Below are 9,015 nucleotides of genomic sequence, written 5' to 3'. Positions count from 1 at the left end.
TCGCGAACATAGTGACCAGGCTGTCCGCAGTAGTAGCAGGTGTCGCCGGCCCCCACGGCGCCTGCAGCACCGGCGGCGCTGCCGATTCCACTGGCAGCACGGCCAGGGCCGACAGCTCCCACCAGGCTTGTCTTGCTTGCTTAGGTCTTAGGGTTGTTCTCCTTCTCACGCAGCATGAGCACGAGCTGTGGGGTCGTTAAGTTGGGCTGATACATCGTCAACTCGATGGTGATGGTGCACTGCGGAGGCAGGCCACGGAGAATGGCGTGGTGCATCGTGCTCTCGTCCCACTGGCCGCCGGCCATGATTATATTGCTACGGAGCTGCTCTGCCTGCTCAACAAAGTCAGTGGTCGTCTTCCCATCGCACATGCTCAGCTGTTTCTGCGGCTCCAACAGGCTCAGCCGGGCCTGGGATGCAGAACGCAATTGTTGCTGTAAGAGCTGCATGGCGGCGAGAATGGTCTGGCAATTCCTGAGCAACTGCTTGATGGGCAGTTCACAGGACAGATGCAGGTAGCCGAGCGCCTGTGCGTCCTCCTCCAGGGCGTCTTGGGCGTTGCGGCCCGGAGGCGACGGGTGTTGATGTAGTCTTCAACTTGGATGTTGCAAAGAAATCGCCTAAGTCGCCGAGCCACTGGGAGTAGTTCGACCCATCCGAGAGGAGGACACCCTTACATCCCTTCCCCATGATGGTTGCCTAGCGAGCATGACTGATCAAGCCGCGTTCCCCGCCACCTTTCTGGCAACTAGTTGATGGTATGATGCATCGTTGTTGCAGCGTACGATGGCTCCTGATGCGATTTATGCCCTTTCAGCCTCCCAGGCATGTCCCCACAACTGCCTCACAGCCACCGACACATCTCACGGCGGGGGGTTAATTGCGTGTTGGATGCTCCTTTCCCCGCCGCCTTCCTAACAACTAGTTAATGTTATGTTGGATGCTCCATTCCCCAGCAGCCTTCCCCGTCACATTTCGGCAAATAGTTGATGGCGTCATACATCGTTGGCACGGTGTAAGACAGTGCCTGATGCGATTTATGCGTCCGGAAGCCCTTTCAGCCTCCCAGGCATGTCCCCACAACTGCCTCACAGCCAGCGGGGGTCTAATTGTGTGCGCGTTCGCATGTGGCATATGTCCCGCCACCTTTCTGGCATCTATTGATGGTATGATGAATCGTTGTACGATGTAAGGCTGCGCCTGATGCGATCTTGTTCGCGGAAGGGCCCCCTGAGTGCTGCCAAGCATGTTATTCTCTCATGAGACTGCGTGAAGGTTAACGAACTGAGTATGCGACCAACACATAAAACATCGCATGTGAATTGTTATGTCATGCGATTAATCAAAGTAAATCGCGTGTGTTTGGTGTGTGTTTGGTGTGTTAGGCCGCAGTAAACTTGACGCAACCTGACGCAACGAGCCTTCATACGCTTGAAACGCAACATTTGTCTGCATGCTCTGCCTCCTTATCAGGCAAAAGAATGAAAACCGCGTATTTGGAGAAATGTTCAATACAAATCATGACGTACGTATTCCCAGCTGCGGTTTTGGCAAATGGACCACACAGATCAACTCTCCAACGATAGAACATCCCTTGAACAGGCAAAGGATTAAGAACAGGGGAAGGAGATGCAAATGAGGTGTTGACGCGGTCACAAGACTCGCAGTGCCGTACAACAGTGGAAACGTCGCGATGCATACCATGCCACCAGTGCTGGGTGAGCAAAAGTGCCAAGGTGCGACGAACGCCAAAATGTCCCGTCTCTTCGTGGGTGCGCTGAACAAGTGCAAGACGATCAGGCGGTTTAGGAACCAACCGCCTACGGGAATCACTAAATATGCGGTATAGATTGCCACCTAGCATGCGATAGTGCCTGGTGCGGCGAATTACCCGACGTTGCTCATCGAGCGAAATGCCAGGCATATGCGCGCCCGTGCGAGTATAATGCATGCACATGTCGTCCTGCCAGATGTCAGGAAACCGTTCGCCTGAAACAGCGACTTCTTCCTGTTCGGCTTGAGTAGCGGCGGCAAAGACAAGTGGCCAAGAAGCTACTACTTCAGAGTTAGAAATGGGAAATGCAAGACCGTGAACGGTTGATTGATCAGGAGGTTGAGAAACCGAAACTGCTGCTGCAATTTCATGCAACGAAACGTTACTCAAAACACGAATAATAGCAAGCATGCCACTAGTGCAAAATGCGTCAGGCGCAATGACCAAGAGATAACGACGTGATTGCTCGTCCACCCCTGGCCCTATGGCATACTCCAGGCCGGTTCCGGCCCGGTTCCGACCTAACGGGTCCAGTTAACGAGATCGGTAACCGGTCGGTAGGATTACCGGGCGAACCGTTATCCGTTAACCGTCCCCAGTAATCGGTAACCGATGTCGGTAACCTGGCATGAGCCAAAATGAAATTAATACTGAGATATCTAAGATGAGAATGTAGTATGAGTAATGCTAAAAATTACTCATAGATAGGTACAATGACCGTACACACAAATCGAAATTGAAATACAGGAGCCACTAAATTGTTTGGCTAAATTACTTTAGCCGTATATTGTGAAGACATTCCATTTAGCATCACTGTGTCCTTTCCTGCTTCTTAATTGGAACATACATGGACGCCGCGGGCAGCAAACGTGGCCACTGTGAAAATCCAGGTTGCTATATTCATGGAAAAAAGCGCAAGCTTTGCAGGAAAGTTTGTAGCATTCCTGATTGCAACCAGTTTCTTTGTGACAATGCCGATTGTCACAAGGTTCATGCCCACGTGTCACACCCTGACAAGCTTGGGGAGGTTAAGGCAGTGACTCGAGCTGAAAAATCTAGCATCGAGGTCCCAGAGATCTTTGAGGCGTATCGAGGTCACCAAAAGTGCTCGGTCTGCCACACACAGCGGTCGACCAGGCGGTAAGACACCACATTAGTCTAGACCTAAATGCCAGCCCCCATCGATAAACCATTGAACTCGCCCTGCTCCCCCCCCACCTTAGGTGCAAGCTGTGTCAGGCCTTGACTTGCAATGATTGTGAGTCAGGGCACCTGCACTTTTGCAGCTTTAAACTCGAGTGTGAGTTGTTTGATGGTTCATCAGAGTATGGGCTCTGTGTACTGTCAGATGGCTCAGAGCTGCGCTCAGCAGACTACCACAACCTCATCAAGACCTTGGCCCTGGATCCATCCCCTCCTTGCCACACGGTCGAATCGGCTGCCAAGGGGCACATCCATGTTGCTGTCCCTCAGCTTGAAGTGGCCATGCAAAACATCACCGGCCATCCCATTAAGATCCTCGCTCTGGCAAGTACCGGCACCGATGCGAACAACCTGCTATGGGATGTTGCCAACTTGCAAGCAAGTCACCTGTCTGGTGCCCATCAGAAGGGGTACATGATGCTCCAGGATGGGGGATATGGTGAAGCTCGTGGGCCAATCGCAGCCTTGTCATCAAGGCTCTTTGTCCATGATGGGCGTGCAAATGCTCAGGACCCAGACATCCTGGCACTCCGTCCCTTGCTGGTGTGCCCGCTCCCCCTGGGCTGGAGCTACATGTCCGAGGTTGGAGAGCTCTCCAGGCGCAAGATAGAGGGCATTCACCTCTTCTCCAGCTCTTGTGAAGCCATGGTGAGCACCCGGTCTAAGGCTATTATTGCTGAAGCGAAGAGTGCACCTCCCGCCGCCAAAGAGGATGCTAAGGCAGCGGCTACCTATGTCAGGCAGGTGGCCACGGCCCTTCACCAACAGTCGGACTCGAGCACCCTCATTCCTGCTCCACTCACAGAGACCGAGGAGGCTGCAATCACTGTCGTCAGCTCGAGGATGCACCAGGTCCATGTGGGTGTAATCTTGATTGAGACCTTCACATCCAATGACCTAATGGGATATACCTATGGCTTTTTGCTGGCGCTCAGGCATCTCACAGCAGCTAAGGGTGTCATCCTCGCGATTGACGACATCATGATGGCACTTCACACTGGGCACATATTTTCGTACCTTCACTATCCAGCTTTCTTCCCCGACCTCATCACATTTGGGAAGGGGCTGCAGGCATGTGGGGTGGCCCAGGTTTTTCCCCCGCCGGACGCGCCAGCATACATCCAGCACAGTAGCAGGTCGACGGCACTGATGGGTCTGGATCTTAGCAGGTTGGGAGGGCGCGTCACCAATGGAGGTGTTGACAGGATCACCCTGGAGCGGGCTATTGCCATCTTGGAGGAGTTCATGGCTCGGGACCTCAAGGGCAACAGTATCAGTCTTGGCAGCACTTTCATTGATGAAGCATGTTCATTGTTTGCACGCAAGGGTGTCCAGCGGTACCTGCGCAGCATGGCCGGGATTTGGGCCTCAGATGCAGCATTTGGGGGGGTCTTACGGCAGAACCTACTTCACGTGCGGGTGATCATGAGACTGGACATGCACACCGACCTCTTGAAGGAGGTCTTCACTGCAGTCGGAAAGCATACAAATCCAGAGGCCCAGGAGGGGAGGGGTGCACACTGCCAGCTGTCGACTGCCGTCACTCCTCCCCTAGACACGGTCCTGTTTGGATGCCAGTTGAAAGCAGGGGTGACAGCCTTGTGCAGTGAGGTGTGAATGCCGGGTGACAGGGGTGACAGTCTTGTGCAGGCACATTTGGAGACTAGTTTACAGGAATGACACTGATGCACACGGTCCTGTTTGTATGCCAGTTGAAAGCAGGGGTGACAGCCTTGTGCAGTGAGGTGTGAATGCCGAGTGACAGGGGTGACAGTCTTGCGCAGGCACATTTGGAGACTAGTTTACAGGAATGACACTGATGCACACGGTCCTGTTTGTATGCCAGTTGAAAGCAGGGGTGACAGCCTTGTGCAGTGAGGTGTGAATGCCGGGTGACAGGGGTGACAGTCTTGCGCAGGCACATTTGGAGACTAGTTTACAGGAATGACACTGATGCACACGGTCCTGTTTGGATGCCAGTTGAAAGCAGGGGTGACAGCCTTGTGCAGTGAGGTGTGAATGCCGGGTGACAGGGGTGACAGTCTTGTGCAGGCACATTTGGAGACTAGTTTACAGGAATGACACTGATGCACACGGTCCTGTTTGGATGCCAGTTGAAAGCAGGGGTGACAGCCTTGTGCAGTGAGGTGTGAATGCCGGGTGACAGGGGTGACAGTCTTGTGCAGGCACATTTGGAGACTAGTTTACAGGAATGACACTGATGCACACGGTCCTGTTTGGATGCCAGTTGAAAGCAGGGGTGACAGCCTTGTGCAGTGAGGTGTGAATGCCGGGTGACAGGGGTGACAGTCTTGTGCAGGCACATTTGGAGACTAGTTTACAGGAACAAAACCGATGCACACGCCCCACCTGTTAAGATCTCCACCTTGAAACCAGCACTTGAACAGCCTTACTCCCCTACCCAATAATACCGGGTGACAGGGGTGATCTCTGCTACCCCGTTTGACAGACATGTAATGTGTTAATTTAAAGACTACCCTGCATGACTGTGGAACAAATATGCATACCAACACCCCCACGGCAACCCTGTCACCCTGATTTTAATAAAAGATTACACCCATCATTGTTACCCCTGTCACTTGGCATCCACACAAGACTGTACAAGGCTGCCATCTCTGTCACCGGGCGTCCATACACAGTGTCATATCACCCCAAACAGTTTAGGGCCTTCACCACTCCGAACCACACGAGGCCATCCACACAAGACTGCACAAGGCTGTCATCTCTGTCACCTGGCGTCCATACACAGTGTCATATCACCCCAAACAGTTTAGGGCCTTCACCACTCCGAACCACATGAGGCCATCCCCTTCTGCATCTGGCCACATATCCCCAACCCAGATCTCCTCCATGATCTTGCAGCGCTGATGGTGACAACCCTCCTTGGTGTACCGCTGATACAAGAGCTCGAGCCTGTTGGACCCAGCTTGTGCTCGAGCCCGTTGGACCCAGCTTGTATATTTCGCTGACAATCATAAAACTCCACTCCCTCGCCCTCCTATTACACGTCCTCCTATTCACCTCCTGGTGTCGATTTCACGCCTGATTACATCTGCAAAGTGGCCAAGGTTGCACTCCCGCTGGATGTCCTCCCTCTTCATGCCAGGGGGCATTAGCCGAGCCGTTTGCTCACTCCTGGTTGCAGAAGTCGCAAGACCCAGCAGGTTTTCGATGCTGGCGCTGGGCGGCAGGCCATTTGGGTGGGCTGCACGGATGCCACTTGTCAAGGTCAGGATGACAGCGACTGGGTTGCTGCTCTTACTGTGTAGCTTGTACACCCACTCGTCCGGTTTTTTAGTACGGAACAGAACCGACATTAGCGTGACGCCGAAGGAATAGAAATCGAAGGCCTTTGTGTGTTTGGATCCTGATGTGTTGCCCTCTGGTGGCCTGAAACCGGGGGTACCAACCTGTAGGGTGAGTCATCACCAGGTGTCAAGAATCTCAAGTGGCAGGTGGTCCAGTACAAGCATAATCCTACCTGGCCGGAATCCATATTGGCAAAAATCGCCAGATCATAATCGGCAAGACGGGCATGACCAGCCTCACCCCCGGAGTTGTCTATCTGCAGCCCATGAAAAGTGTTCATCAAGGTGGTCAGTGGTCCAGTGCATAATAATAGAATGCCCGGATTGATGGTGCTCAGCATCACGAACTTACCAGGATGTTGTCGGGCTTTACATCACGGTGGACGAAGCCAGCTCTGTGGAGGCTATGGCATCCCAGTGCAGCATCCGCAACATAGCCAAGCATTTCCGACAGACTAGCATCCTTTGCCGATAGCATATCGCCAAGTGTTCCACCTGGCATGAAGTCCCACACCAGCCCAACCGTGTCCATCACGTTTCCCCGCACAACCCCTCGGAGGGGCAAGAGGTTGCAGCTCAACAACTGCATGCCGATGCTCAAATTCATAGCGATCGCCTGTTGGATGGCTGTATGCTGGGGGTTGTGCTTGAACCTCTTCATGACAATTTCGCCCGCGAAGGTACTGCTCTTGTAGGTGTAGCCAAATCCCCCTGAACCAATGTCCATGATTTGCCCCTTGGCAATCATTTCCTCCACCTGGGCCTCCGAGTATGTGAGGATAACTGATGACTGCCCTCCACACCAGGTGTTAGTACTACTATCGACCATGACAGTTGGTGATGCAGTCTTGAAACCATCAAGGTGCTGTTCGACTTCTGGTCCTGCATGCCTTGCTCGCATCCATCCCTTCCCCTCGATGAACACCTTCGCATGGTGGGTGACAGGGGTGACAACATTGCGCGCAGGCTTGTGTGGATGCCAGGTGACAGATCTGACAAATTGGGTACACATGTGTGAATGCTGCGTGACAACAAAGCGTGCAGGCTTGTGTGAATGCTGCTTGACATTGGTGGCATTGGTGACACAAACATTGTTGTGAATGCCGGGTGGTGACGCTGACGTTGATGACACAAACATTGTTGTGAATGCCGGGTGACAGGGGTGACAGCCTTGTGCAGGAAGGTTTATGCAGATTACAGGTGACAGGTGTGATGGCCTTGTGCAGTCAAGGAATGCCAGGTGACACGGGTGACAGAGGTGTGCACACATGGACAAGGATAAATTTAGGTATTTTAGGTATATACCTGAATCATATACCCAATGGCATACTCCAGGCCGGTTCCGGCCCGGTTCCGACCTAACGGGTCCAGTTAACGAGATGGGTAACCGGTCGGTAGGATTACCGGGCGAACCGTTATCCGTTAACCGTCCCCAGTAATCGGTAACCGATGTCGGTAACCTGGCATGAGCAAAAATGCATTTCTGATTGCAACCAGTTTCTTTGTGACAATGCCCATTGTCACAAGGTTCATGCCCACGTGTCACACCCCGACAAGCTTGAGGAGGTTAAGGCAATGTGAATGCCGGGTGACAGGGGTGACAGTCTTGTGCAGGCACATTTGGAGACTAGTTTACACTGAGATTGGGGTGATGTTGGATTAGAATACTTGCAGTTCATGAAATTGAGGAAATGTGTTGCATAGGCATATCCAAACGTTTCAGAGGGACGTTGTTTCGCCCGTAACAAACTTGTTACGGGCGAAACAAACTGGATTTCCACAGTCCCACCACTCAAAGAGCTCCCCACACCATCGCAAAGTCCCTTTTTTATTACAGACACATGTAACAAGTTGTCATAGCTTGAGATTGTCGATATATGACTGCTGGATTGTGACGAGGCCATCTCCTTACATGTCTTGCTGCACCAGCATGAGCAGTGATCCCTTCTGTTCAAAATTTCAGGCAACATCGCAATGAGGCAAAACATTGTGCCGAATCTGCCGTACAAAGAGTGTTCAAAGCTTCACGCTACTAACGGACGAATACATAAGCATTCATTTACCTTAAAAGAATAACGGAATTCTATAGCTTCATACAAATTCGCCTATCAGCAACTCTCCCTGGTCGTTCAAAAGTTGCTTGAAGATTCTACCATCTCCATACTATGAAGGAGCGTTTCTTCATTTCTTCATTTTATCTGAACCTTAACGTATCCTTCCAACACAATGTCCATGGACAACGGTAATGAGGTCGGCGCCTACGAGTTTGACCGGAACGCCCTGGACAACATCGCCCGTCGGCGACAAGATCGCCCACGCAAGAAATACAGCCAGCATCGTCCAGTGGATGAGTTTGGAGTACATAAGTTTGCCAGGGCAAACCATCTAAGTCAATTTACCGCGTGCCAATTGGAGGATGCCTTGTCCAAGGAAAGGTGCCATATGGACGACCTTGTCAACCTATTGCGCCAATCTAGTGACATGGACGCAAAGCAGTTGCTTGGGGACATCGGCCGAAATGCCGGGACAATGACTTATTAGGGACAATGACACGGCATTTCACGCCCTCAAAGCGGCCCTATGGCATAAACATGCCGGTTACCGACCGTTTGGGGCCCATTAACCCAACCGGCCGGTTGAATGGCGTTAACGGCCCGGTTGGGTTAACGGTCGGTTGGGTTAACGGCCAGTTGGGTTAACGATCAGCTG

At 52.4% G+C, this 9,015-nt stretch overlaps 2 protein-coding genes across 2 annotated transcripts; one reads left to right on the top strand and one right to left on the bottom strand.

The window, feature by feature from the left end:
- Window positions 1–2,621: 2,621 nt before the first annotated feature.
- VOLCADRAFT_100329 (uncharacterized protein) lies at window positions 2,622–4,594 on the top strand (the record flags this gene model as incomplete). The annotated part of the gene is made up of 2 exons (XM_002958948.1): window positions 2,622–2,914; window positions 2,998–4,594. The coding sequence occupies 2 exons, from the start codon at window positions 2,622–2,624 to the stop codon at window positions 4,592–4,594; spliced, it is 1,890 nt and encodes a 629-aa protein (XP_002958994.1).
- Window positions 4,595–6,015: 1,421 nt separating this feature from the next.
- On the bottom strand, window positions 6,016–7,623 carry VOLCADRAFT_108406 (uncharacterized protein; the record flags this gene model as incomplete). The annotated part of the gene is made up of 3 exons (XM_002958944.1): window positions 6,659–7,623; window positions 6,480–6,563; window positions 6,016–6,408 (listed from the first exon to the last, which is right to left on the bottom strand). Exons 1-3 carry the CDS (start codon window positions 7,574–7,576, stop codon window positions 6,016–6,018), a joined length of 1,395 nt encoding a protein of 464 aa, XP_002958990.1. The 5' UTR covers window positions 7,577–7,623.
- Window positions 7,624–9,015: the final 1,392 nt, after the last annotated feature.

The sequence above is a fragment of the Volvox carteri genome (genome assembly GCF_000143455.1).
Source record: "Volvox carteri f. nagariensis unplaced genomic scaffold VOLCAscaffold_114, whole genome shotgun sequence".
NCBI classification, from domain to species: Eukaryota; Viridiplantae; Chlorophyta; class Chlorophyceae; order Chlamydomonadales; family Volvocaceae; genus Volvox; species Volvox carteri.
Note: the sequence above shows the minus strand (reverse complement) of the source record. Positions and strands in the feature narration are given on the sequence as shown.